The sequence below is a fragment of the Coturnix japonica genome, chromosome 14, assembly GCF_054131305.1.
Source record: "Coturnix japonica strain WE chromosome 14, WE-NBRP24, whole genome shotgun sequence".
Lineage (NCBI taxonomy): Eukaryota > Metazoa > Chordata > Aves > Galliformes > Phasianidae > Coturnix > Coturnix japonica.
The window spans coordinates 16615044-16642785 of record NC_140676.1 but is presented as its reverse complement, the minus strand read 5'-3'; the positions used below and the strand labels follow the sequence as shown (position 1 = coordinate 16642785).

At 57.4% G+C, this 27742-nt stretch overlaps 1 protein-coding gene across 1 annotated transcript; it reads right to left on the bottom strand.

Annotated features, from left to right (window-relative positions):
- Window positions 1-1092: 1092 nt before the first annotated feature.
- CSPG4 (chondroitin sulfate proteoglycan 4) lies at window positions 1093-19084 on the bottom strand. Its single transcript, XM_015872712.3, has 10 exons — window positions 18858-19084; window positions 11901-12064; window positions 7685-11260; window positions 7049-7528; window positions 6353-6529; window positions 4756-4954; window positions 4519-4653; window positions 4285-4439; window positions 3982-4165; window positions 1093-3572 (listed from the first exon to the last, which is right to left on the bottom strand). The coding sequence occupies exons 1-10, from the start codon at window positions 18946-18948 to the stop codon at window positions 1708-1710; spliced, it is 7026 nt and encodes a 2341-aa protein (XP_015728198.1). The 5' UTR covers window positions 18949-19084; the 3' UTR covers window positions 1093-1707.
- Between the last annotated feature and the right edge of the window lie 8658 nt (window positions 19085-27742).

The window sequence follows — 27742 nt, the reverse complement described above, 5'->3', positions numbered from 1 at the left end:
TGCATGTCAATGCGCGCCGTGCAGCTGCTGGAATGCTTTGTGCAGCCAGCCCTGCCTGGGGAGCGAGGCTTGTGGCGTGCCCGTGTGCGGGGAGAGCTGACGGAGCCTCCCGAGGAACCTGAGCCCAGCTGGGCGTTGCAGGAAACCCGCTGGCCTGCGTGTTTGTTTGCGTGCAGCAGTGCCTGGAAACCAGCCCTGCAGCCAGGCTGCAGCAGAGCCTGCACCCTCCTGGTGCTCCCACATAGGGCAAGAAGAGGGCAGGTCCCTGCCCTGGGATGGAGTGTATGGATCCCACTCACATCCCTGTATCCACTTGGCCCCACAGAAGCACACTCAGCACTGGCTCCTCCAGGTTGCTGCCTGTCCTCTCCTGACCCTGGTGAGCGGATATTGCGCAGGGATGGAACCATAAGCCTCTAAAATAACTCGCCTTGCTTTCCATGCTCCCGAATGTAGGCCATGTTCCTCCCATTGAATCCCTCGGGGTGAGGCAAGCGCCTGCCCTGCAGCACCCACTCCTGTAGCAGAGCTGATCCACAGCCATGCACAACACAGAGCCATGATGACATGCAGGAGGGAAGGAGAGCTGGCACACCTCTGCTCTGCACAGAGGGCCACCCTGGATTTGGGGAGCATCACAACCCAGCAAGCTGCTGAGCTGCTGCTATCCATCCATCCATCCCTGCATGGGGCTTGGTGGGGTCAGAACCCCCCTGGCACCCAATGGGATGTTCCAGCAGCAGGGCACGGAAGGCAGACATGCTCATAAACACAGCCAGGAAAGCTGCATACAGCACAGCTCGCAGCCCCGCGGTGCTGTTCTGGGAGGGTCTGACCCCAGATGAGAGGAGTGCTAAGGGAGCATCTCAGCCCGGCTGCAGGGAGCAGGAGAGCCCTGCAGTGAGGAGCTGCAGCCGCGCAGTGTGTTGTTGTTGTTGTTGGGTCCCATCCTGAACGCAGCACTCAGTTTTTCCTCGGCTCATTCCTATTTAAACACTTAGAGGAAAACTTGAGCAAGAGGCCGGAGCTCGGCACGCCGCCTCCAAATACTGCTCTGCAGCTCATGGCTTGCCAGGGCTCAGGCAAACCGGCTGCACCTCGGGAAAGGCCCTTTATTCTGTGCACTCCTACCAGACAGGAGCATACAATGGGAAACCAAGCCGTGCCCGCTCCCCCCTCCAGCTTTGTGCCTCTGTGGGCACCTGGCCCTGTGTGCAGCCATGGCTGCTCTGGGTGTTTGGAAGCAGCATGATGTGTTTTGCTCATTGCTCTTCCTGGGGTGGGCAGGGGCTCCTTGGATCTCCTTGGATCCCCTTGGCGTTGGCCATGGGGTGTTTCCAAGCCTCTGCTCCATCCCTGCAGCCTGCCTCGCCCTGGGGGATTCATGCGGCTCCATCCTGAGTCTGACGTGGTGCAAAGCTGCTCGTCTTCATCCCTCTCACCCACCTGCACCCCCAGCACCTCAGCCAACCTCAGGTGCCCCCAGTGCGCACCCGATGGCAGCGCTCCCTGATGGCGTTTTGCTCCCCCCCCTCCCAACCCACTTGCCCCTCTGCCCAAAGCACTATGGAGATGGAGGGGTCCTGGGTGGCTGTGCTGGCAGCCCCCCGTCCCCAGGTCCTGCTGCGCCCGCGGGATGCCGGCTCCCCCGGAGGAGGAGGTGATGCTCTGGGGGGCTCCCACCACTCGTGCCCCCGCCCTGCACCCTCACACCCAGTACTGGTTGTTTTTCAGGGCAGGGTTGGATGTCCGGCAGTACTGCAGCAGCTCGGGGTCAGCCGGCACGCCGGGACCCTGCGGTGGCAGAGCTGTGCCTTTGCCATCCAGGGCATTGACAGTCGTTAGGGGGATGCCTTGGTTGGGGTCTGTCTTACGGAAGGTCTCCTGCTCCGGTACAGCCCCGTTCTTGGCCTTGGAGGCAGGTGAGCCCTGCACGTGGTGCTTGCCCGTCTTGTTGCGCTTGTGCAGGTAGAAGAGCAGGGGCAGGATGAGGGCCAGCAGGAGGATGATGAGGCAGATGGGGATGATGATGCTGAACATGTTGGCCTCGATGAAGCCTAGGAAGGTGCCTCCCTCCCCAGGGCTGGGGCTGGTGGGTGGGGGCACAGAGCCTGGCTCGCTGGCATTGGGGCTGCTCCGTGCTGTGTCTTGTGGCACCAGGGATGATGGTGCTGGTGGGGCCAGGAGCAGGGTGACACCGTAGGATTTAGAGGCATTGTAGGGCTCGGTGATGTACCCCAGGGACACCAGTGCTGGTGGCACGCCGGCAGCCACCAGCTCAAAGGTGAAGCTGTCAGTGTGCGGGTGCTGCTGGTTTGTGTCCCCATCATCCAGCACCTCCAGCCCCACCAGCCCTTGCTCCAGCTCCCTCTGGCTGAAGGATTCAATGGGGATGACGGGCTGTCCTGGCGCACGGGGCCTCCTGATGAGGCGGCTGCTACGGGGTGGCTGGCGGAGCCTGAAGACTGGGATGCTGTGGGTGAGGTTGGCCAGCCCACTGGCATCCAGCGTGCTGGTATCCAGCAGGACTGTGGTGCCCCTGGGCCACACACTGCCCGGCCGTGCTGTCACCAAGGCACGGACAGTGACGTTCACCACCCCAGTGCTGTTCATTGTTTGTGTCCTGGTGAGGAACTGGAAGCTGTCCTCAGATGAGGTGAGCTTGGTGAAAGTGAAGGTCACCTCCCCGCGCTCCAGCTGTGCCTGTGAGAAGCCCTGTGCTGGCTTTCTGTTGACCTGCACTTGGCCAAACCTTGGCTCCATGGTGATGGTGTAAAGGGCATCACCCTCCCCAAGCCGTGGAGCCATGTGCTGTGGGGACAACGTGGCCCTATTCAGCTCCTGAGGCACCTCCAGCAGCTCTGCATTGCCTGTAGGCAGCACCACCACCTCCAGTGAGATGCGGGTAGGCGGGTGCTGGCCGTCAGACAGGCTCAGCACCAGGGACTCCTGAGCACCATGGGCTGCAGTGACCAACAGCACGTGGCCCGCATTGATGTCTGCCTGCGTAAAGCGCTTGATGGGCACCCGTGGGTTGCCAGCATCAACCAGGTGTCCGGCCTGGGGGCTGCGCAGCAGGCTGTACACCAGCTCCTCTGGGGAGCCCTGAGGCTCTGCCACGTCCAGGTGCTGCCTGGACAAGGTGATGGTGGAGTTGGGCAGCACCCGCAGCACTCCTTGCCGCTTCACCACCTGCGGGGGCTTCTGGCTGCTTCTGCTCACCGTCACATTGAAAGCTTCAGAGATGAGCACCCCTCCCTGGGGGGGATGGATGGAGCGCTGCGCCCGCGGCCGGAGCCAGGCTTTGAACTGGAATTGGTCCTTGGTGCCACCGTTCTCATGGTGTGCATACACCAGGCGCCCAGCAGCCAGGTCTGACTGCAGGAAGAAGGACTGTGAGTGCTCCAGAGGTGTATCAGCCACCCAGAGCTGTCCATGCGCCGGCAGCTCCGTCACCAGGAAGATGACATCATGTGCGTCCTGCTCCGGGGCTGGGATCTGGCTCAGGAGGTTGGATGCATCCAGCAGGGAGGTGCTGATCTCTGCTCGTTGAGCCTCTATGAGATGGAGACCTGGGGAGAAAGGAGAAGCCAAAGCTCAGTCAGAGCAAAAAAGTTGCAAAGCGACAGGGAAGGCAAATGGGATTTGTTAGATTAGCAAGACGATAAGGGGAACTATAAAGGTTGGAAAGGCCAACAAGATCATCCAGACCGACTATCAGCCCATGTCTGTGACCACTCTAGACCACATCACTCAAAGGAGTTATATGCAGCCACGGGGTGGATACAATTTGCTAAATGCACTATCAGTGTTGATGCACTATCAGTGTCTGTGCACATTGTATAATAGTGCTTTTTCTTCCAACAGACAAGCTCTGCTGAAGTTTGCACAGCTTCATCCCCTTTTAGGGGGACTGCATGAACTATATGAGAGCTCATTGGTCCTTTGCTTGTCCCTTCCTTGTCTCCCATCCTTTTTCACCTGCATTTCTCCATAGCTGAGTCGAGCGCTGGGGACACTTCGCCTCGAATGATATCAGCACCAGCAGGATGAAGGAGTCAGAGATGGTGGTGGGAGCAACCACGCGGAAGCGAATGGCATCCTGGGCGAGCCAGAAGGGCTCCTCCGGCATCTCGTGCTGGTAGAAAATCATCCCAGCATCCACCTGGAAGGAAGAAAATCACACTGATTTCAGCTTAATGACAAAATAGACTCAGGGGAGGGGGCTGTCAGGGCAGGGACCCTGAACTGTGGGGGTGTTGGAGATCTGGGCCTGGGCTCCACCTGGGCCTGGGTGAAGTTCCTGACTTCATCCCCACGGGCTGTACGTAGCTGCCCCAGGCGCGGTGCCTGCTCGATGCTGTAGTACAGGGCAGCAGGGCCAGCAGGGCTGCTGCTCACCGCCTGCAGGTTCTCACTGGTGATGGGCTGCAGGGCACCTGGAAAACACATCAGGATGGGCATCAGCCTCGCTCCTCTGGGCTTCCTCAATGCTGCTGCCCCGAGCTCCACACCCACCTGGGCAGAGGGTGAGACTCTTCTTCTTGGCCAGGCTGATGTGCTCCTCTCTGTGCGCCCTGACGAGGAAGAAGTGCCCAGGAGACAGGTTCTCACCGTCCCACAGGTCAAAGGCAAAGCCTCCATCCAGGGGCCCTGTGGAGAGCACAGAGCTGGGACACAGGGCAGACCCTACCCTGGTGCAGGACCAGGGAACGGTGCCCACCCCAGTGTCCCAGAGCATGGGGACAGCTGTACCTTGGTGCACAAAGAGGATGACGCCGCTGTCAATCTGTGCTTGTGTGAAGCTCCGCAGTGCCGTGCCGGGCGCTGAGCGCAGCACCACCCTGCCATTAGCTGGAGGCTGGATGGAGAAGGTGACCTCGGCCGCTGGGCTGTCCTCATCCTCAGCACGCAGAGCTTGGGGGCCAATGGTGGCAGCGGTGCCTTCCCGCAGCTGGGGGACAGGAGAGGCCGTGACCCACTGGGCACCCCAGCAGAGCCACGTGCCTTGCACAGGGAGGCACATCTTGGCCGTACAAGAGCTCCTTGTGCTCTGCTGGGTGATGCACGCATCCCCTGGCCTCTGCCCAAGCCCTCATTGCCCTGCGCCTGTTCCCCAGCACGTTTACAGGACACAGTGCCCAGGACTGCTGCCACCCCACACCTGCAGCATCACCCCACTCTGACGGGCTCTCAGTGCCCGAGGCTCAGCCCCAAGCATGCAGGGGGTGGAAGAGAGCAGGAGGCAGCAATGCACCCCGTTGCTAATCCTCTGCCATACGCCTGCCTTGCAGACTGCAGGATTATTCCTGTCCCAACGTCGGGTTAGCACAGCGCTTTCCAGCTGGCCTCTCCCCACGCATTTCTTGAGTGGGTGTGGGTGCCTGCGGTGAAATCAGATCCATCAGATCCCCCATGGGAGCAAGGAGCAAGGCCGGGAAGTGCAGCTTCAACAAGGCAGGACTGGACAATGCAGCTGGGCTGTGCAGGGCTGACCTGTAAAGCTGTGCCCCATGTCCTCCCTGGCTTATTACAGCCAGGCTCCCTGCACTGCCCACAAGGACTCTGCACCCGGCGCTGTGTGCGTGCAGCAGGGAAGCTGCGTGTGATTTCCATGCAGGGCTCATGACCTTTACCCGCTGAAGTCATCTCCCAAGAGCACAAACACATGCCCGGCCCCTCCTTGCACTCAAAGCTCCTCCGGGAAGCTGGGATGTGCTCCCTGCTCCAAACCCTCTGAGAACGGAGCTGTGTTGCTGAGAGAGTTTAGGGGCCTTTTCCTGCCTTTTGGTAGCTCTGCAGTGTGGTGGTGGCCGGAGGGAATGGGGTTCTTAAGTGCCAGGCTGGCTGGAAACCAGCGAGGATGAGGCGAAGTGGGGATTTAGTGGGGGATTTTGGCACAGCTGGGGCAGATCAGGGCTTAACGCACGACAAAGGGGATTTGCTGGGGGGGCTGTACACATGCTGTGCAAGCACTGTGTGCACAGCCGGAGCTGTGTGCCCGGGGGGGCTGCCTATGGATGGAGACCCCCAGGTTTGGGTCGGCATCCCATCCACCTCCCTCTGGGCAGCACTGCAGCTCGGAGCCTCCTTCCCAAAACCCGCTGGCTGTGGGTGAGTGAGGAAGAACGGGAGTTCGGAGACGTGGGCACGGGGAGAGGAGCACCGTGCTACTCCCAAATCATTGGTGTTCCCTAAACCGTATGGCACGCAGCTGGAGCGGGCGATGCTCCCACCTCGTGGACAGCCCCAGAATCGCTAGGGGAGGAGGAGGAGGAGGAGATGGAGGAAGAGGAGGAGGCAGAGGAGGAGCAGGGAAGGAGCCACCACCCCCCCGCATCGTGCCCATTACCTGGAGCCCGGCGTTGGTGCGCAGTCGGGGCCCTTTGGTGCCTCGGGGCAGGATGGTGATGAAGACAGTCCCGGGTTGGCTCTGCCTCTCGGAGGTCGAGGCGTTGGCCACAAGCATGAAGCTGTCGGTCTGGGCATGGGGAATGTCCTGCCGGTACTGGATTTGTTGGCTCTGAACCTGTGGGAGGGAGCCGGGTGAAGGCATTGAGTTGGGTGTTAGGATAACTGGTTGGGTATTAGGGAAAAATTCTTCTCTAAAACAGTGGTGAGGTATTTAAACGTGCTGCCCTGGAGGTGGTGGAGTTACTGCCCCAGGAGGTGTTCAAGAGCCCACCAGTAGATCTGGGGCATCCCTACCAAAGGGCCTTCCAAGCCTGTCTCATGTCTTGGGCTGTGCCCCCACCATGCCAGACATGGACCTGGCCACTCCAAGCCCCTACTATGGGCAGATCTCTATGAGAAGGGAAGGGGAAAGAAAGAGGAAAAGAAAGAAGGAAACAGAAGGGAAAGAGAAGAGGAAGATAAAGAAAAGAGGAAGAGGAGAAAAAGAGGAAGATAAGGAGAAGAGGAATATAAAGAGGAAAAGAAAGAGGAAGAGAAGGAGAAAAGAAATAGATAAAGAAGTGCCCAACCTCCCTCCCCAGCCTCCTGGTGGCACCAGAGCAGGAGCTCAGCCCACCCCCTGGGCAATCTGTACCTCACTCCAGGTGAAGCTGTGCAGCCCCCCATCCTGGGGCCGCTGTCTGTTCAGGATGGTGCCAAAGCGGGGAGGCTGGAGCACCGTGAACTGCATGTCAAGGGCTGCAAAGTAGGCACTGGGGATGTTGAGGACTGCTGTGGAGATGGTGGCAGAGCTTCCTCCTGGCACTGTGATGTTGTGGATGTCCAGGGGGATGGTGGCAGGGAGCACAACCAGGCTGACGGCCACCCCCACCAGTGGGTCTGCTCCCCCAGCCGTGACATCCACGACAAACCGGTCCCGTTCCTCCTCTGGCTTGGAGTGCAGGTAAAGCACTTGGCCACTGTTGATGTCTTCTTGGGTGAAGGACTGGATGGGATCCAGGCTGGGTGGCTCATCCGAGTCCTGGCCGTGTTGAACCATCACCAGGAAGCCAGAGACTGGGGGGCTGCTCACCAGGTAGACGATATCCTGGGGTGGGATCTCCTCGTGGGTCACCTGAAAGCATGGAAAACACGTGGCATTAGCAGGGGTCTGGATCTCATCTCTTCCCCTGGGCAAAACCTGACAGGGTCCTTTCTCCATACAGGTGGGTGTTATGTGGGGTCCTTGGTTTGGTGGCCAAGGAGGAATGACTAGAGAAGCAATACTCACCAGCAAGTGCTCCTCCTTGATCTCAGCAGCTTCCCCTTGGAAGACGCGTATCTCCTTGTTGTTGACAATGTGCAATGGACTGGGGTGGGTGTTCAAGAAGATGGTGATGGCCAGTGTGTCCTCTACTGCCACCTCATTTGCTTCCACAGTGAACTGGAGCTCATCACGGGTGTTTCTGCTTCCATTGTGGTGGTAGGAGATCTCTCCTGACAGCAGGTCCCGCTGTGAGAAGGCCATGACCGGCTGCTCCCCTCGCAGCACAGTCCCCCACCTCGGTGGGACCGTTACCAGGAACCGTATCTCTTCGTCTGACCTGATGTCCATGTTGGTCTCCAGGCTGAGGACAGAGGAATCAATGCTCCCTCGGCTCCCTTGGGGGATGGCTAGGCCAGTGTTGTTGACTATTCTGATGTAGGGTTCTGATGCTTGTACCTCCAGGAGGGCAGTGGTTTGGTGGAGGCCATCGGAGACCTGCAGCTGGATCCAGCCCCGGTCTGCTCCCGAATGGACAAAGAGAATCTTTTTCTTTCTCAGGTCATCCTGGGTGAACCTGTAGAGCTGGTGGCTTCTGTCATCGACAGATACGATGCTGCCAAACAAGATGTCCCTCCTTGCCAACACCAGCTGTGCATCAGAGAAGCCAGAGTCCTTGTCAGTGAAGGCAATGTCATCTGTCGTCAGCAGGTGCTGCCCATTGCGCACCACGTTGAAGACCTTGTTCACCACCTGGACAGGAGTGTGGTCATTGATAGGCTGGATGGAGACCCTGAACACACCCCTCACCTCCTCTGCCTCAGGCTCAGAGCTGCCCTCGCCCTGCCTGATGGCCACAAAAGGGATATCATCTTCCAGGGTCTCGGAGTCATCATGCTGGTAGAGCAGCCGGCGGTGGAGGATGTCGTCATTGGTGAACTCTGTTATTTCCTCCCCAGAGGGCCAGCCAAGGGATGTAGCCCAAGCCAGCCTGCCGTGTGCCGGCCCCTCAATCACTTCATAGATGTAGTCCATGCTGTTCAGGCTCTGCACAAAGAGATGGTCCTTGGAGATGACAGCTTGTCCGCCTTCAGGCACGGTCAGGAGGACATTGGTCAGGTCGGGTGCGTTGGGGTCCCCACCGATGCCAATTGTGTAGGTGTACACAGGGGAGTGCTCCTCACCAGCATGGACACGGAACTGGAAGCTGTCCTCAGCCTGCTGAGCATTCCTGATGGTCGCACTGTAGCTCAGGTGATTTCTCTGCAGATCATCCTGGGTAAACCCAAAGCCTTCATTCAGTCTGTTGCCGAGGAGCTCCAGGTTCCCCTTCTTGGGAGCCTGGATGATCACATAGTGGAAGGGGACCGGGGCAGAGTTTGGGTCTTCCAGCATTGCCTCCAGCTCCCTGCTGGTGATGTTTTTGTGCCGCTTGTTCTTCATCTGGAGGGGGACCATAGTCTTCATCTTAATGGTGGCTCTTTTAATACTTATGGTAAAGGTATTGTTTGGCAAGACCTTCTGTCCCACCTGGACACTGAATCTTAGCTTCTCCGTGATATCTTCCTGCCGGTGCTCTGGATCTGTGCTGAAATACTGGATACGCCCTTGCTCCAGGTCTTGCTGGTGGAAGGACTCAACTTTTTTCCATTCCCCTCCTATGCTCCCTTGTTTCTGGATCTCACCGTACCTGAGGGGCTCTGTGAGGCTGTACAGGATGGCAACCCGTTGCTTCACAGCATTTGTCTCCACAGACAGGTTGGCCGTGGTGATGCGCACAGCTCCGCCTTGGGAGATGGCGAGCCCAGTGTTGTTGTGCAAGCGGATGATGGGCTCTATTGCAAGGATCCTCAGGGTGGCAGTGGGGCTTGGCACTGTGCCATCACTCACCTGGAAAGTGAGCTGCAAATCTGTCCCGCTCTGATGCACGTAGACCACATTGCCTGCTTCCAGGTCCCTGCAGGAGAACTCCTCGATGGGCACGCCAGGGTGGAAGTCGTATTCCACGTAGCCCTCGTCCTGCTGCCCCCCGTGCAGCTGGAACTCAAGGTCGTCGCAGGATGTGTCGTCATCCAGGGCCTGCAGGATGTCCATGGTCAGGTGCTTCCGTGTGTGCTTCAGGATCGTCATGTGGTTCCCATGGGGAAAGATCACCTGCGGGGCATCGTTGATAGGGTTGACCATGATGGGCAGCAGGTAGGTCTGCCCCTGCCGCAGGCACTCAGGGATCCCTTGCTGGGCAGTCACTGTCACCTCCAGCATCAGCTGGTCCATGGGGCCCTCGGAGCCGTCGTGGATGTACCTGACTTTGCGATTCACGATGTCCAACAAGGTGAACTTCTTTCTGCTCCGGGAGCCGGGGATGTCCAGCTCCAGCTCACCATGCCTTGGGTCACTGGTGATGCTGAAGAGGATTTGGGACTGCCGGATGCCTGCAAGGCCCAAGTCCACCGTGGGCTGTGCATGTTTCCATTCCACAAAGGCCATGCCCCCTTCGGAGACGATGAGGGGGCTGACATGCAGCAGCCGGCTGATGTTGGCGAAGGCAGGTGGGAAGCTGCCATCTGGCTGGCATGGTTCTGCCAGAGCCAGAGCTCCATGCCAGGCATCAGGAGGTGGCGAGGTGGGCGCCTCGTCCTGCTCATAAGCCTCCTCATAGTCCCAGTAGTTCTCCTGCCTTCCACAGCCAACTGTGACATCCCTCGTCACCACAGCATCCTGCAGGCTCCTCCGCTGCTGGTTTATGCGCAGGTCCTCCATGCAGCCTATAAATGAGGTGTTGGTCAAGGTCCACACTGAAGTGAAAGCAAGGTGGTGCGCCCTGAGCCTTTGCAAGGCTTTGTCATTCATGCCTCCAATGAAAAGGTTTCCTTGGAGATCCAGGCGGCTGTTGATGCCCCGATTGGACGTGGATGAGGCATAGTAGTCAATGAGGATCTCCAGCTTGTGTGTGTTGGTGTAGACCTTGACGTAATGCTGCTGCTCATCGCTGATGAAGATGTTGTTGTGCAGGACGATGACACCATTGCCCTTCTCAACAAACCCTCTCAGGCGCCCGTTGGAGATCTCCAGATAGAAGAAGTCATTCTCCAGCCCTGCGTGGTAGAGGAGGGGTGCCTGGGTGATGCTCGTGGTGATCACAAACTCGATGGTCCCCTCCTCTCTTGCCTCCCATGTGGGGAAGGCAATGTAGGACTGTGGCCCTAGGAATCCAATGGGCTCCTCAGGCTCTGCAGAGAACTGCGCGCTGCAGCCTTCCTGCACCTGGTGGAAGACCTTGGAGCTGCTGTCAGAGGACAGCGGGGAAAGGACATCCAGACCATTGAATGTCACAGTGTGGAGGCAGCCCCTGAAGGGTGGGCTGACCCCGGCAAGGTACGGCAGGTTGAGGCTGCCTGTCCCGCCTGCATAGAGGCCGTGCTGGATGTCCAACTCCCGCATGGGCCCTGCGATGTCCACGGAGCTGTTGAAGAGGCCGTCGATGGTCAGTGTCATCCTGCCATCCTCCAGCAGCAGCTCCACATCGTGCAGCGCCAGGTTGTCCAGCTGCAGCTCTGCTGGGGACTGCAGTGTCACCTCTTCTGAGCCCAGCCGCAGCCTGGCCTGTGGGGAAGGAGATGGATAGGGCTCAGCTCAAGCGTTGTGTGATGACACATCCCTGAGGGTTAAAGTGTCTCAGACCCTCCATTCTCCTCTACACGCCTCTGTGGGGTCCTCCGTCCCCCATCCCTTTTCTCCCCATGCAGGAGCTCTGCCACGTGCTGACTCCAATTTCCAGCCCCATCTAACCCTTCCACACTGCTTGGACTGCTTCCAGCCCTCATCAGCCTGGCAGGGGAAATAGCAGGTTTATATACATTCTATATATAATATAGAAGTAGCAAGGGTGGGGGTGGGAGGCTACATCCCCACAAGCAGCATCCTGGAGCCTCTCTAATAGAGGGTTGGACAGAGGGCCCTGAGACACATGGTCAGCTGCATGCTCGCTCCCTGCCTGGCCTCAGATGTGGTTGGTGGACGCTCCCTGCTCATTTCCTCTGGTGGATGCCAGCACCGTAACCACAAGAGGAAATCGTTCTTCTGTCCTCGTCCCTTCCCACGCCCCGGCTGGGCTTGGTTAGCGGTGGGCTGGGAGCGGCCGCTGGTGGAACCTCTATTTCTCCAGTACCCTCTGCTCATCCATTCCCCTTCCTACCCCTCCTGTACCTCCCCACGCAGCGGGCTCACGGCCCACGGGGCTGACCTGCAGGGTGCCGGCTCGCAGCTGCAGCAGGAGGTGGTCGGGCTGCCCGGCGGCCAGGAAGAGCAGCCCGTTGCTCTGCCCGGTGTACAGCTGGAGCCGCAGCCGCACCGTCCGCGAGGCGTCCGCCAGGGGCATCTCCACGAAGCTGTCCCCGAAGAAAGAGACTGGGAGGGGGAAAGGATACGGTCAGGAGGGGAAGAACCCCTGGAGGGACCCTCCCAGCCCCGTGTGAGAGCGGGAGCCCCCTTCCCGCAGCCCTCCCGTCGCTGGGCTGCGCTTTGTTGGGGGCTGCATCCTCCGCCGACGGCCACACGATGGGGCCCGAAGGCTGCAGCCTCCAGCCTCCCCGTTCTCATCCCTCTGACTTCTGTGACCCTGCCACCCCCGTATCCCGATAGAGCAGCGTCCGTGCCCTGCCCAGGTTCCCTGGGGCCAACCCTCTATCTATTTCACACCATGGTGCAGAATTTCCCCTGCTGGAATGCTCAGTTATGTGTGTGCCATCCATATGTGGTTGCAGGAGCTGTTGTTGGAATGGGCTCAGGGCCTGTAGCTGTGAGCGTGGTGGGCTCAGCACAATGGCATGTGGCCGTGTGACATGTCACGGGGTGTGCAGAAAAAGCACGATGTGAGGGGACCATGGTGCAGATGCACTGCACAGCTGCTCAGTGTGCCAGCGGCTGAGGGCACGTGTGCAAGGTGTCTGCATGCAGAGCATGTGTTGGTGCATCCCGGTGGTTCAGCTCTGGGTCTGCAGGAGGACACACAAACCCTAAAAGCCATGTAGACTCCATCGCTGCTTTCTGAAGGGCAGCCCCAGCCTGTGCCCTTTGGAGACACGCACACCTCCTTGCACAGATGTCTCCAAACACCATTTCCAACCATTGGCCCCAGTTTGGTTCGGGGTCTGGGAGAGCAGCATCCCCCAGCCATGCTGTGCAGGGGAGAGGTGGCAGCATGGGAACACCCAGCACTACTAACAGCAAAGCTCTGGCTCGGGGCTGCCAACATGTCTTACTCAAGCCTGCTCATTTCCTGGTCCCTGTGCATGCTGTTGGCATGAGCTGCTTTGGCTCCTTCTTCCTTCGGCCCAAGCCAGTGAATCACAGGAGCCCCAGCAGGGCCGTTATGGGCTGTCCTCCTCTGACCTGCTCCTGCAGAACCAGCCCCACACGCCCCGCTCATGGCACCACTTTTCATGCAGTGCTTTGAAAAAGGCTTTTCCCTCTTCCTTTTCACCCCCACCCCTATCCAGGCACACACGTGGACACAGTGTGTGGGCCCCATGGTCATGGTGTGCCCTCTATGTGCTGGTTCCCCATGTGTTCCCACCTAGAATTTGCTGCATTTCAGTTCTGCAGCTTCCCCCATCTCATCCAATGTGGTTTCCAGCTGGGCACCCGGCTCTGCTGTGCAGCAAGCTGGGAGGCTTGAAGCAATGGGTTGAAGCCTACAAATGAACCACCTCATCCTCAGCAGGGGACCCCATTGGAGCAATCCCCGTTCCCAGCTTGCACTGTCCCGTAGCAAAGCACGTGGAGGCGAGCAGGGTCCCCGTCACACTTTCCAAGCAGCCGGCCAACAGATTATAGGCTGCACTGTCTTTTTCTTTCTTCCTTTCTTCCTTTCTTTCCCCCTTTTTGCATTGAAAATAACAAGGAGGAAAGCCAAGAGCCGCGCTCTGAGCAAACCCCGGGCGCGCGCTGCTCTCATGGGGCCGGGTGAACAAGCAAAGGCTCTGTGCTCACTGTGCGCCCGCCCCTGCTGCCGGCCACGCGCTGGCTATGGGATGCTTGGCCAGGTTCCCTGCCCTGTCCCTTCCCCTGGGGCTGTTTTCTGGTGCTTAGGGCAGAGCTTGCAGCAGGGAGGTGCGTCATTCCCGGGGGGCGTGGGGACCCTGTGTCCCAATGGTCCCCTCTGCGGGAAGGATGTTGGGTATGGAAAAAAGGGAGTGAAACTGCCCTTGGCTGCTCAACAAGGCTTCATTGAGGCCGGCCATGTGTGTGCAGGGAGGGGATGGAATGCGTTAAAGCGGCCCTTTAGCTGCACCCCAGCACCTGAAAGGCGCTCTGTGTGCAGCCCTTCCTGCCGGCCCCGCTGGGTTTTAGGGTGGGACACCAGGTGGGGAGTAAGGGCTCCTTGTTGCCCCGAACAAGCAGCCCTGTGTGCACAGTGTCCAGCCCGGTGCATTCCTGCTCGGCAGCGTCAGCCTTGGGGCTGGATGACTTTATAAGGTAGCACTCTCCCAACCCTCCTGCTCTGCCATGGGTGGCCCCGCTGAGTCGGGTGGCATATGAGGCTGTGGGATGGGACCGTGGGCAGCCGGCAGGAGGAAGCGGTCCCTGCCCACCCCACAGCCCTGAGGGAGTGAGGAGAAAGGCTGCATTATGCTGTGCATTCCCTCCGATTTACGGCGCGGTTTTATTTATGGCTGGGGAAGGAAACGAGCAGCTTGCGAGGAGGGTGAAGGCAAACACAGGGGGCGTGGGGCCCCTCTAGGCTCCAACCCCTGTGCCATGGAAATGAGTGGCACTGGGCCAGCCTCGAGCATCTGACCTCAGTGGGGATGTCTGCAGTGCTGGAGTTTTGGGGTACTGTCCCCTGCCTGCTCCAGGATTGCTGCTGCCATGGAGGAGGGCTTCTCCTCCTTCTCCCCACTCCTGTCTCTGTCTTTGGGTTGTGAGCACCTCTCCCTCACCTCACACCAGGGCCACATGTGCTGCTCCCCTCTCTGCTCCCCACTTTGGCGCTTTCCAGGCACAACAGGGATTGCTGGAAAGCACCAATGCAAAGAGGGCTGTGGAGCCTTGTTGATAACGACGCTGCTCTGGGGGGGGCTGCACCACCCCCGGTGTTGGCTGTGAGATCATCCCTTGGAAGGATGCTGAGCTCTCCCCTGCACGTCCCGCTCGCCCCCAGCATCCGCCTCTACCTCCGCCCGCCTTCGTTCCTTCCCAGCTGCGTCCCCGCGCTCCTGCCCTGGCTCCCACACAAAAATGCCTTTCTGCAACCCACGGACTATGGGGTCAGGCAGAGCCATGGCCCCGCTCCTGCACAGCTGGAGAGGGGCTGCCTGCATCCAACCCCGCAGTGCTTTGCACTGATACAGGGCCAGCAGCTTGGCCTCTGCTTCCCCAGCACTGTTCTGCTGTGACCCGAGCAGCCAGAGGGCTGCTGGCATGGCCAGGTTGCATGGTGCTGGCATCTGGGCACAGCTGGACGTGACCCACAAGGGTCAGGGTGTGCAGCCTCAGCAGTGCATGTGCATCTGTCAACACACATCCCATGGGCTCATGTCATGCCTGCAGACATGCACCTGTGTATCTGTGTGTCCATGTGTCTGTCTGTCCCTGTGTCTCTGTGCCTGTATGTCAGTATGTGTGTGTGTCAGTGTGTCCCTGTATTCCCATGTCCCTGTTGTCCCTGTATCTATCTGTCTGTCCATGTGTCTGTGTGTCCCTGTGTCTGTGCATCCCTTTGACCTCTTGTCCCTGTGTCTTTTTTCCATGTGTCTGTGTGTCCATGTATCCAGCTATCCCTGTCTGTGTGTCCATCTATGTGTCTGCATGTCTGTGTGCCCATGTGTCCATATGTCTGTGTGTGCCTGTGTCTGTTTGTCCATACATCCATGCGTCCCTAAGTCCATGTGACCATGTCTTCCTGAGTCCATGTGTCCCTGTGTCCCTATGTCCTTATGTCCATATGTCCCTATATCCACATATCCCCATGTCCATACGTCCATGTGCCCTGGTGTTCCCATGTCCTTGTGTTCCTATGTCCACATGTCCCTATGTTCATGTATTCATGTGTTCCTAAGTCCATGTGCCCAGTTCTTCCTATGTTTGCATGTTCCTGTGTCCCCATCCTTGTGTCCCTATGTCTATATGACCCTATGTCCCTGTATTCACATGTCCCTGTATCCCTATGCCTGTGTGTCCCTATGTCCACGTGACCCTATGTCCATGTTTCCTTATCTCCACATGTCCCCGTATCCATGAGTCCTTATGCCCATGTGTCCCTATGTCTATGTGCCTATGTGTCCACGCACAGAACAGGGCTGCTCTCCCACTGAGGGGTGCAGTTTTGGGGCCAGCTCAGGCACATAAAGCTGCACACTGACAGATCTGAGGGATGCGTGGAGTCCAGGCCTGGCTGGAAGCGGAAGCTTTGCTCAGGGAGAAGAGCAGGGGGGGGAGAAAGTGGGAGCGTTTGGGGGAAGCGGCGGTAAATGGGGCTTTGTGACGGCCCTGCAGCGTGACTCAGGCTCGCGGCGGCCCCTCTGCCAGCAGAAGTTGGCCTGGAAATATTGTATCAGCCCCAGAGGACGTGGTTTCCAAACCATCCCAAGGCGGATTTTGTTCTCTCCCCCCCTTTCACTCCCCCACGGCTGCCAGCTCTCCCAGCCCCACCCTGCCCATGGCACTGCAGCCAGCTCTGTGCTCCCGCTGCCCACCCGAGGACGTGGGACCCATCGTGCCCCCCATCCCACGCAGCCACTCGTGGGGTGTCCCGTGCCCCCCTGCCCGGCCGTGTTACCGGAGCGATGCAAACAAACAGCGCTGAGCTGGAGGGCTGCCCGGCGGCCGCGTCCCAGTCTGGCGTGGGACGGAGCGCCTTTGAAGCCAGAAGGATGGGATGCATCAGCCAGAGGCGGGCTGCGAGAGCTGCACGGCAACAGCGAGCATGGGGGGAGATGCTGGAAGCCCTCCTCACCCCGTTCCCATGCAGCCAGGGGCCCCCTCCCCTGCTGGGCCAGGGTTTCTCAGCCCCACGCCTTTCCCATCTATGAGAAACCAGCCGAGGAGTTGTGTTTATAGAGAAAATAACGGCGCGCCTGCCTCTATTTATAGCTGGGTGCCATTTGGGGCAGTTGGGCCCCCCCCTGGGAGGCATCACAGCCACCTCGGCCCCATGGCCCAGCGGAAACGACCCCGCTCACAGAGGTCCCTGCATGGGAGGAAACCAGGCGGATGGGGATATCACCCCAGTGAGCACTCCTGGATGAAGGGAGGGGATGCAGCAGCCCTGCCTGTGGAAGCGCCCCAAATAGCCAGTGGTTCCCATGTGGTTTCCACTGGCTGCCCACAGGAGGTGTGTATAGCAGTGTGAGTAAGGGAGGAAAACAACCATCAGAAACCAAAAAGGTTTGGGCAATAAGTAGCCCGGGATGCTCCCGTCCTGCACTGACTCATGGCCTATAAAGGCTCCTTTAATAGCTGTGAGTCACAGCACGGGGCATGCTGATGGATGAAGGTTGCCTTCATCCCCCTTGGCTCGCAGCACGTGATGGCACCGCTGCCGTGCCACCGGGCGGATCCCCCATGCCATTCTGTGCTGCCATCCATTTCTAGCATCTCTCTCTTTCCCTGGCACACTTTCTGTCTGTCTGTCTGTCTGCCAGGAGCGGCTGTTGGGCACACCATGAGCTGGGCCAAGAATGGGACACACGGCTTTGTCACAGGGCTGCAGGTAGAGCTCAGGGAGCAGAAACACAGCCCAACATCCACCTGAAGTCACTTTGCCCAGGTGCTGCATGCCAACAGAAAGCTTTGCTCCTTTGACAGCTTCCTCAGGTGAAACACCCATGGCCGTGCCCATGTCTGTGTCCATGGCTTTGCCCATGGCTGTACCCATGGCTGTGCCCTTGACCATACCAATGGCAGTGCCCATGGCTGTGCCTATAGCTGCGCACACAGCTGTACCCATGGCTGTGCCCATACCTACGCCTGGCTGTGCCCATGACCATGCTCTTATCTGGGCCCAGATGTACCCATGGCTGTACCCACAGCTATTCCAGCTGTGCCCTTGGCCATACCCATGGCTGTGCCTATGGCTGTGTCTGTGGCCGTGCCCAGAGCCCAGTTTAGGCACACATCCACACCCAGCACCCAGGGCGCTGCATTCCCGCGCTGCCCGCACCCTAACGTTTGCTCCTTGGTGCTGAGCTTAACCCCAAGTTGTGATCCTGGAGGAATGTGCTTATTATATATCTGCCTGCAGCTCTCTGTTGCTAAATATAAGAGTGAGAGGAGAATTTTCCTCCTCATTCCCACGACACCGGTTTGCATTCCCCCCGTCAGACTTTTTTCCTGCTCTTTCCCATCAGCTGGAAACTTTTCCAGCTGCTCCAAGTGCTGACCTCAGAACATGTGGGGCCTTCGGTACAAGAGGTTCAGAACAAGGAGAGGCTGGGTCTCCAAGCAGCACTGGGGTGACACCAGTGGGCACAGGATGGGATGTCCCCATAGTCACAGCAGGGTGACAGCACTGATAGGGACACAGGGCACTTTGCCCTTTGCTGCTTCACACACGATGCCCATTTGGAGATGGGCATAGTAAGAAATCAGTGTAAAACCTCTTTCCCTCCCAGCCCTGAGGTCTGTGCTGTCCCCCTATCCCCACCACCATGCCCTGCCCTGGGTTGGCACTCTGGGGGCATTCTGCAGGCTTTGCTGTGCCCATGGGAGCCTGTTTCCAGCCCAAGCCTTGCAGCCACCTCTCATAGACTCTAGGATGCAGTGGGGCTATGTTTGCACATCCAGAGGTAGCGCAGCACTGATCCCACACATGAGGTGGGAGCGCTGTCCGGGACCCAGCGGTCAGTGCTGGAGGGAAGAAGAGCACTCTGTTCATTGACAAAGGGAAATTTTCCACTTGGCTTGCCAGTCGCTGTGATATTTTGGTGCATGGAGGAAAGAAGGAACAAGCCCGGAGGGATAGCAACGTGCCCTGGGATGCCACCTGCTCAGCCCTGCACAGCATCCCACATGTGCCCATCCCACCCGCTGCCCTGTGAAGCCTCCAGCAGGACACAGGACAGCCGCAAGCACCCTGCCCAAAGCAAGCAGCTCCTTGGGCACCCGAGGGTGCTCGTGCCACCCACACTGGGTGCCCTTCCATGCCAGCCCTGTCGCCTCTAGAGTAGAGTTCCACAGTGGGTGTTGGGATGGGACTTACCTGCAGCTGAGGGTCCCGCATGGAAGGCAGGGGGCTGGTGGGCCAGCAGCAGCAGCAGCAGCAGTGTGTGGGGACCACCTCGGGGTGCCATGGTACTCCCGGCCGGAGCTCTCCGCCCTCACCCGCTCCCAGCCGACGGCGGCTCCACTACTATATTTAATAAAGTGCAGCGAGGGAGGGACCGGCGGCTCTCCAGCCTGTCAGAAAGGAGGAATTCGCTCGGATTACAAATTTCCCCTCTTAAAGGGCTAGAGGCCTCCCGCTCCGTGGCCCACCCTGCTCTCAAAGCGCCCTTGTTCCTACCGGGGCGGTGCGAGGGTAGAACAGAAGTGCCTGCCCTGGGGCTGTGGGGCTGAGTGGGCACCTTTGGGTGCTGCCACCCATAGAAGGGGCTGCCAAGGGCCTGCAGCAGGACAGGGAGTGCCAGGCAGTGCTTGGACATTGAGCACGATGGCACTGAGCGAAGGCTTCGCTCCCCATTCTGGAGCCTTGGGGTGCCAAGCCAGTGGTTCACCCTTGGATGACGCAGTGTCCCCACTGGGGCCAGGTTGAACATTTGCCCCACTTGCTGGGCTCCTCTCTGCATCCTCCCAACTCCAGGCTCCCTGCTGAGACCCCATGAAGCTCACACCTCCCTCCTCCCTCCCTTTGGTGTCTGACTCCCCTGGGATGTATCCTGCTGATGGATGATGCTCAGCTCGCTCCCCACTGCATCACTTCCAACCTTGTTAGGGCCCGCGGTGCCACTTTGCCAGCATCTGCAACACCTTGCAGCTCCGAGTCATCCGCAGCCGTAATTAATGTGTTGTTTACTCTTGCTTTCAGATCATTAATAAAGACATTAAATAAACCCGGGATGTGCCATTCTCTCGCTGACTTTTTATGAATAATCGTCAGGGGCTCGCTAAGTTCATTAGCTAATTCTATTTAGTCTGTGGGTTACATATTATCCAGACTTGCTGATTTGTACAGATTCAATTTTGCCAAGTATTCCCCTTCCTGCTCTTCATCTCCAGGGCTATGAGGAGCTCTGCCTTCCTTCATGTTCACTCCGTTCTTGTTGTACTCATCCCCTGGGATGGATGGAGAGGAAGACACGATCCCGGTCTCATCTCCATTACCTGCTCAGGGGGCTAGAATTGAGTTGGAATGGAACCCCTTGTAATGAACAGGGACACCCACAGCTCCACCGGGCGCTCAGTGCTCCCCATCCAAACTTAGGTGTCCGCAGGGTCTGCCTGGAGAGCGCAGCACTTGGCTGGGCTGTCCCATCCGGTGCTGGCAGCAGTGAGCGCATTCAACGCCGCTGCTGGGAGTTGGCCGCTCTGCAGCTCCTGCGAGGGGAGAGAACCGAGCAAAACCGGCTGGAACGAGGAGCTCCAGCGGCCGCCGTGCGGTGCCCCCCCGGCCGGGACCCGCAGTGCCGGGAGATGGCACCAGCGCTCCGCGGCTGAGGGGACATCCCCCGGCGGGGAAGTGGGCAGCAATTAGGGACAAGGGCTGAGCTGCGATGGAGTTGGTCCCTGAGGCTCGGTCCGGGGTGAACAGAAGGAAAACGATGCAGGAGGAGAGGGTGCAGGGATGTCTGGGGTCGGGGAGGGCCTTCCTGGAGCTGCGTTGGTTCATCCTAATGAGGACCCCCAGCGAGAGCGCAGCGCCGGGGTTTGCGGCTCTGGAGGCTGTAATTCTGCCAGGATTGATGGGGCGGAGTAGCGGGGATGTCTCAGGCTGAAATCCGCGGCTTTTAAGCAAAAGCTAATATTCTCTTTCCAGCTATTAATTCCGGGAGCCGGGGTATAAATTAAAGCTCCAGACTCACCGTAATGTTCACGAGAGCGGGACCAACGGCGTCTCCTTTTCCCTATGGCACCCCCACCTGTGGCACTCCCACCTGCAGCAGTGCTGCAGCCCAGGGAGAGGAGTACAGCGAGCCCTCAGCTCTGCCCAGCACAGCCAAAAGCAGCCGTGAGGGGTTTCATGGGGCAAAGCAAGCCCTGGTTGTGCAGTGCCCCACTGGGGTTTGCACATCAACAGGCTCTATGTGCTGGATGCTGGGTGTGCACAGGGCAAACTGGAAGGGGGCTGCCAGCTGGAGCATGGGCAGCACTCAGCCAGGGGGAAAATGTTGTTCCCAGTTCCCAGACAGAGCTGCCAGCAAAATGAGAGCAAAATGCAAATGAAAGCTGCTAAAAATTTACTTGGCAGCGTCCCCTTTAAGCACCATAGATTTTTATCTCACTCTGGTTTTATTTGCTGGGAAGGGAGATGTGAAGGCAGAAACATTCAATTAGCCTGGCCCACCAGCCCCCAGATGTGCAATGTGGGGTCAGAGCTTGGCTTATGGGACGGGTGCTGGGATGTCCCCTTGCCCACCTGGTGACATGCCATCATTTGAGGGCTGTGGTAATTGCCAAGGTAACAAGAGCCATGGTTCTATCAGTATCTGTTCCTCGGTGCCATCATCCCACCTCATCCACATGGGGCAAGATCTCCTATGGGATAAATGGGGCTGGTGGGACCATGGACTTTACCTCCCCAAAACCAGTGTCAGCAGTGCCAGCAGTGCAAGATCATCAAGCCTGTTTCTTACCCAGCCAGTTACCAGTGCAAACCAGTAACACTGGGAGGAGAGAGTGCACCAGGGCCTGGCTGAGGATGGGGATGATTCTCAGAGCAGCCCTATGGGTTTTCATTGAAATCTGCTCCTTCATCAAAGCGAAAGCCAGCAAAGGGAAGGTCAGACTTGATAAATCTCCCCATTTTGAAAGCAGATGTTCAGAAACCATCAGGAATGTCCCATTCTGCTGATTTGTAACCATGCAAAATGGGGGAGCGTTGGTGCAAAAGGTGTTTTTGGCTGGGAAATGTGAGTTTGCAGAGCAACATTTAAGGACCAAGATGACAGAGGACCCGGCTCTCCCTGGTGAGCCGTCCCCCAGCCCGGCCCTTCCCTTCCTGTGGCCCTGCTCCAGTTTCTCCAGGTGTTCTGCAGCTGGTGCCGGGGGATCTACAAGCTCCACGCTGCATGTGGAGGTCTGAATGCTCCTTCCTGGGAGGGGACTCGGCCTCTGTGTTCTTTGTCATGGCATTGGGTTGCCTCAGGGCATAGTGATGCACAGATATCTGTGCCCTTAGTGAAGCAGGATTCATTCCACAGCCAGAAGAGAACGGGATCCTAAATTGGATTTGTGTGCTCCAGTCGGATCATTGGAGCTTTAGAGCTGATGGATGCAAAATGGTAACGGCACCACCCCACACTAAGGAGCCACGCACTGTGTGGCACACGGGTGTGCCAAAGCAGCTCCCCTGGAGAGGCAGAGAGGGCACATGGGCTGCCTGCACTCCCCATTCAGGTCGGTTTTGGGGTGCATTGAGGTCTTCAGCTCCCCATAAAAGGGCTGTGGAGCTGCTCTGGGGGTACCTCGTTGGGCCGGGTGCCAGCAGATGGCACTCCACAACGCACAGACACGCAGCGCTGCGCAGATGCTGCCCGAAATGGCTGCCCCGTGCGCTCCGCAGCAGCTCGGGGCTGGGGCTGGTTGCACCCTACAACACCTCCCACCCCAGACACAGGCTCTGCTTTGTGCTCTGCTATGCGTCTTCACGCCCTGAGGCTTTCCCCAAGTTGGAAACGCGTGCAATGCACCTAAATAGCTCAGAATGGCTCCAAACCCCCCGCCCCAAAACGGAGAGCACCGCCGTGTTGTAACCAGCAGCCAGGGCAAGGAACTGACCCCATGGAGAGCTCCAGTAAAGGAGTGGGGGCACACGTAGGCGGCTGCAAGGAAAGCAGGTCAGGCACCACCACAGTGCATGGCTGCATGCAGTGCTTCAAAGTCGCTCGCTGTGAGAGGGAGAACAGCCTTCCCACGTGTGCAAAGGACATTTCCAGAGCTCTGATCCTTTGATTAGAACAGATCCTAAGAGAAAGCGTTGCTGCTTGAAGGCAGGGGGAGGAAAAAAAGCAGAACTGCTCCAAACTGATGGAAACTGAGCTGCTAATCATCAGAGAATAATGATCAATTTATTGGATGTGATACATCTAATGATGAAATACCAACTGTCTTCCCTAATTCCTGTGACTAATAGAGAAGGACACAGTGAAAAAGCTGGCATGGAAAGAAATACCAAGCAGGGCAGCAAGCTCTTACATGGGAGCAATGGGATGAGGAGCAAAGCCTGGAACAGCCAGAGGGGAGGGACCCAGGCTGGAGGGTACTAATCTGTTCTCTGCACCTGGTAATACACCACACATGGGTACAGCTCTGGATGGGGAGCAGGGCTGCAGCAAAGTGCCACCCCTCAGCACCGAGGTGTTGGGCTGACAGGGACAAACAGCTGCAGGACATCCCCCAGCTGCTGCTGCTGGGCTGGGGCCACCAGCTCTGGAGCACGTCACAGCGCCGGCCCTGTATACATATCTATTTCCAGGTTTGGGAAGTATGCATAAATAAACCCAGCGAGGCCTGACAGCTATTCCCAGACAATAAACACCTGCAAATTGCTTGCTGTGATGTGCTGCTGGAGCACGGAGAGATACTGAGGGTCAGATGGTGACCTCCCTGCCCTGGAATAGGGCTGAGCACTGGGGATGCACCTGTCCCAACCACAGCTCCAGTTACTCAGCGCCATCAGAGCACAGCTGGCTGGCCTTTATTGCACTGTTTGTATAAGGGATGGTATCAGCACACCAACAGCAATTATTCCTGGGTAAAGAGAAGCACTAATACTGTCTGTGGGTTGCTGCAGAAGCACTGCTGAGGGATGCAACAGGATGGGACCAGGCAGCAGAGGAAAACACAACAGCAACCCCCTACACTTACCCTAAGGGATACTCCTAGGGTTGTTCCCATAAACGTATAAATAGGGTCCATCTGGCCTTAATTATTCAAATCAGCTGGCAGGGTAATCAATATGAGCAGCTAAAGGCAGCCAGGACTAATTCTGGTGTTGCTGCAGAGCTGGGTGTGAGTTCTGCTTGTGTTTCCTTTTTATTTAGCCGCTAATATACTTGTAATTGTGCACAGCTCCAAGGCAGCACTAATAAAGTGAGATGTAAAAAGCAGGAGAGCAAACCAAGGGCTCAGCAGTGGGGGGTGACACTGAGCAGAGGGGCTACAACACATTGGGGTCATGAATGAGATGGTCCTGTGGCCACATGTGATGAGAGGTGCCCTGAGAAGCCCTACCTGGGTCACATCTCAGTGCAAGGAGCTGAGATGGGGCTCTTTTTGCTCCTCCCTCCCCCCTCCAGGCCCTCATTTTGTCTCGTGTTATAGCAGAGGAATGTTTGACTTTACAGCCCCGGTTTATATTGCCAGGATGTAACTTAACTGCATTCGCTGAGCATCGGAGCTGCATTTCTTTTTGATGATTTCCAAGATTGATGAAGTTCTCTCGGGGAGAAAAGGAAAAACAACCAGCAAAACAGGATTCAGTGCTGGACCTGAAGAATGCATTGAAGGATCCTGAGAGGTCAGCTGCAATTTGGTGTCAGATGCAATTTGGGGTTGGTTGTGAGCTGAGTGCTCCAGGAGCGGGGTCTGGAGCAAGGCTGCAGCTGGCCCTGGGTATTCACAGGCAGCAGCAAGCGGTTATTTGCAATTAATTAATTGCTGCTCCTATTAATTTGCTTCTGAAGACGATGGGTTGGGGGATGAGGTCACAGCTGGCAGGGTGCAGGGTTCTGCAGGGTGGATGAGCAGCATTCAGTGTCATGAGGGTGAAGGAGGAAGGAGCCATTGGGATGCCCACCTCACAGTGCCACAGGTGGAACTGAGGAGGTCTGCACTCCTGCTTTCCCCACAGTGGACCCTATGAGAAATGGCAGCATTTCCATCCACATGTTGGATGTCCCCTCTTGTAGCAGCCAGCCTCCACAGCACCATCCCCTTAACTCTGCCCTGGGACATAGAAGGATGGAGAGGGGATGCAGGGGGTTCCGCAGGGCACCATTTGCCCCCTGTTAGTGGGGAACCCCATGCCTGCACTGCACAACCCTATTGCAGTGGGCTCTACTCTCCCCAGCGAATGCCGTGCCAAGTTAACATCAACATGTCTGTCAGGAAAAATTAATTTTTTAATTAAAACCCATTTTTTTTTTCCTCTTTTCTTTTCTTTGGTGGTGCTTTAATGTCTGGGTCTGGAGTAATTATTAGTAGCTCCGGGGAGACTGAGCTTTAGAAAAGCTGTCAGTGCTGCTGTGAAGGAACTTCTCTGATCTGCAGCACCCGTGTGCCCCGAATGTGGGCTCTGGGAGTGGGGTTCTGCCCCATGCTGGATATAGGGCAGCTCTATGGACTGGGTGCTGCAGGCAAACCCACCTCTGTGCTCAATTAGCAGCCTGCACCTCGGAGAGTGGGAGGTGATATAAATATTTTCCATGTAGTAATAGGATGGGTTTTCTTTTCCCCCTATCTATCTCACAGTGCTGTCATTACAGCACTGATGTGACTGATCCAGGTGTCAGGAGCAGCTGGGTGGCAGGAAGAGCAGAGCGGGAGCTGGCAAGCAAGGGGGGCACAGAGCATCATCCCCTTCCCTGTGCTCAACCACCGTGGGGAGGGTTATTAAGAGCTGGGCTCCTTAAAGATGCAATTAATTATTCACCTGCCTCCAAATTAGTTGAAGCAGCTTCTAAGCTGCAGTGTAAATAAACCCTTCCCCACTTACCTCTCCTCCCCTCGCTCGCAGGCGTGCACCCCAATCCCAATGTTTATAAAACCCAGCATTTCAGCCAAGCCAAACCAGCAGTTATTGTAAATTACTGCAGCTCCAACGGCTTCCTGGGATCTCTGCTGAATTACACCAGCCAGGATTTAACTCATCCTCCTGGTGCTGGGAACCAGTGCTGTTTGCTCACTTGCCATATTTTTAAGGTTATTTTTTTGCCTTGTTGCTAAATCCCTCTTGTTCCATCCTGCCTCCCCCTCCAGATCCATCTCCTTCACCTGTGCTATGTGCAATAGATCCTGGCCTAAGCTATGCCCTGACCTGGGGGCTCATATCAGCTCCCACAGCTCAAGTGCTCAGCCAGGGATGAGTGGTACCTAGCCAAGGTACCCCACTGGGGATGTGAAGCACCCAAATGGAAATGAGTGGTGCCCAATAGGGGATATGCAGTACCCAACTGGAGATGAGTGGTGCCCAACTGGAGATATGTAGAACTCAACTGGAGATGTGCAGTACCCAACTGGGAATGAGTGGTGCCCAACTGGAGACAAGTGATGCCCAACTGGGGGATATGCAGTACCCAACTAGGGTTGTATGGTACCCAACCAGGGAAGTGGGCTTCCCTGCAGGGCATGAGTAGTGCCTAAGGGACCTGAGTGGTGCCCAACCAAGGCTGATCAGTACCCAACTGGGCATGAGTGGTGCCCAACAGAGGATGTGTGGTACCCAACTGGGGACGTGTGGTACCCAACGGGGATGAGTGGTGCCCAACCAGGGAGGTGTGCATTACCCAACAGGGGTGAGCAGTGCCAAGTGGAGATGTGTGGTTCCCAAATGGAGATGTGTGGTACCCAAGTGGGGATGGGCAGCAGCCAACAAGGGATGAGCAGAGCCCAACTGGGGACGTGTGATACCCAACTGGGAAGGCACAGTACCCAACTAGGGATGTGCACTACTCAACTGAGGATGCACAGTACCTGGCCAGGGATGTGTGGTACCCATCTGGGAATGTGTGGTACCTGGCCAGAGATGCTTGGATGCTGCTTGCCAGGTACCTGCAACCCTGCATCTCTCCCTCCCAGGAGGCTGCCTGATTGCCTGGCTCCCTCATTAGGATGAGATCTCCTGGAAAATGGGTAAACAGAAGCATGTGAATGAAGCACTGATTGCAATCAGCGGGGGCTGAGAGTGCTGGAGGGCCCACGGCTGCTTCCAGAGAGCTTCCCAGGGCAGTGCTGGAGGGGCTGGATCCGCTTCCTGGGGTCTGGGTTTGCTGCAAGGAGCTCCAAGAGTGATGGGGAGCTCATCTCAGCACTACTCTGGGCAGGCTTCCCAGGGCTGGGCCACCCCGTCTGTATCCTCACTTCAAACAGCTGGAGCACAGCACTCACTCCTTCCTTTTGCTTTCTTCTGGAGCCCAACCAGGCCCGGAACCCCTTGGGGTGCTCTTCTCTAGCACTTCATTTCAGGAACCACTTAAATTCAGTCTGTGAATAATTCACCGGGTGCCCGCAGTGGGTGCACCGCCAACCCCTAGACCTCAATAATTCACGTTTCCACCAGGGGCTGATGCTCTTCCCTTGGCCACGCTGGCCGGAATCACTTCTGCTCCCCCAGGAAAAGGGATTTAAGGCCAAATGCACCTCTTTAAAGCAATAACCCTCCTTTAAACCTTTAAAGCAAGGTGGAGGTTTGTTGGGCAACCTGTGTGACTCTGGGAAAGGTAATACCAAAGGGATCTCTCTGTTTGGAACACAGTGAGCTGAATTCAGTGGCTGTGGCAGTGCAATATTGCACGGTGCTCTGGAAAAGCCATAGAGGGCCTGGAGCAAAATGCGTTTGAGTCAATTGAAGTTAACTTTGTCGGGCATGGGGCCAGGCACCTCTTTAAAGGCTGTTTGCTGAAAGGGTGGTGGATTGCCTGCAAAAAATACATTTTTGGTCACTTTTCATCCCATTGCCATCAAGCAACACACCCATATGAGCCATGTGTAGGCAAGCATGTGCAGGGGGAGGTTGGAGGAGCCCCTATAGGGGTTGGGGTGCTACAGGGGCTCTGCAGGGCCACTTCAACCCCTGTCCTGTTCAGACATTGGCCCTGCTCCTCCCCACAGCCTGCCCAGCACAAGGCCCCTTCCCAGCCGTCCTGTCCAAGGTCTCACTGTAGCATGCAGAAATATCCACCACGCTCCTATTGCCTGCTGTAAAATATT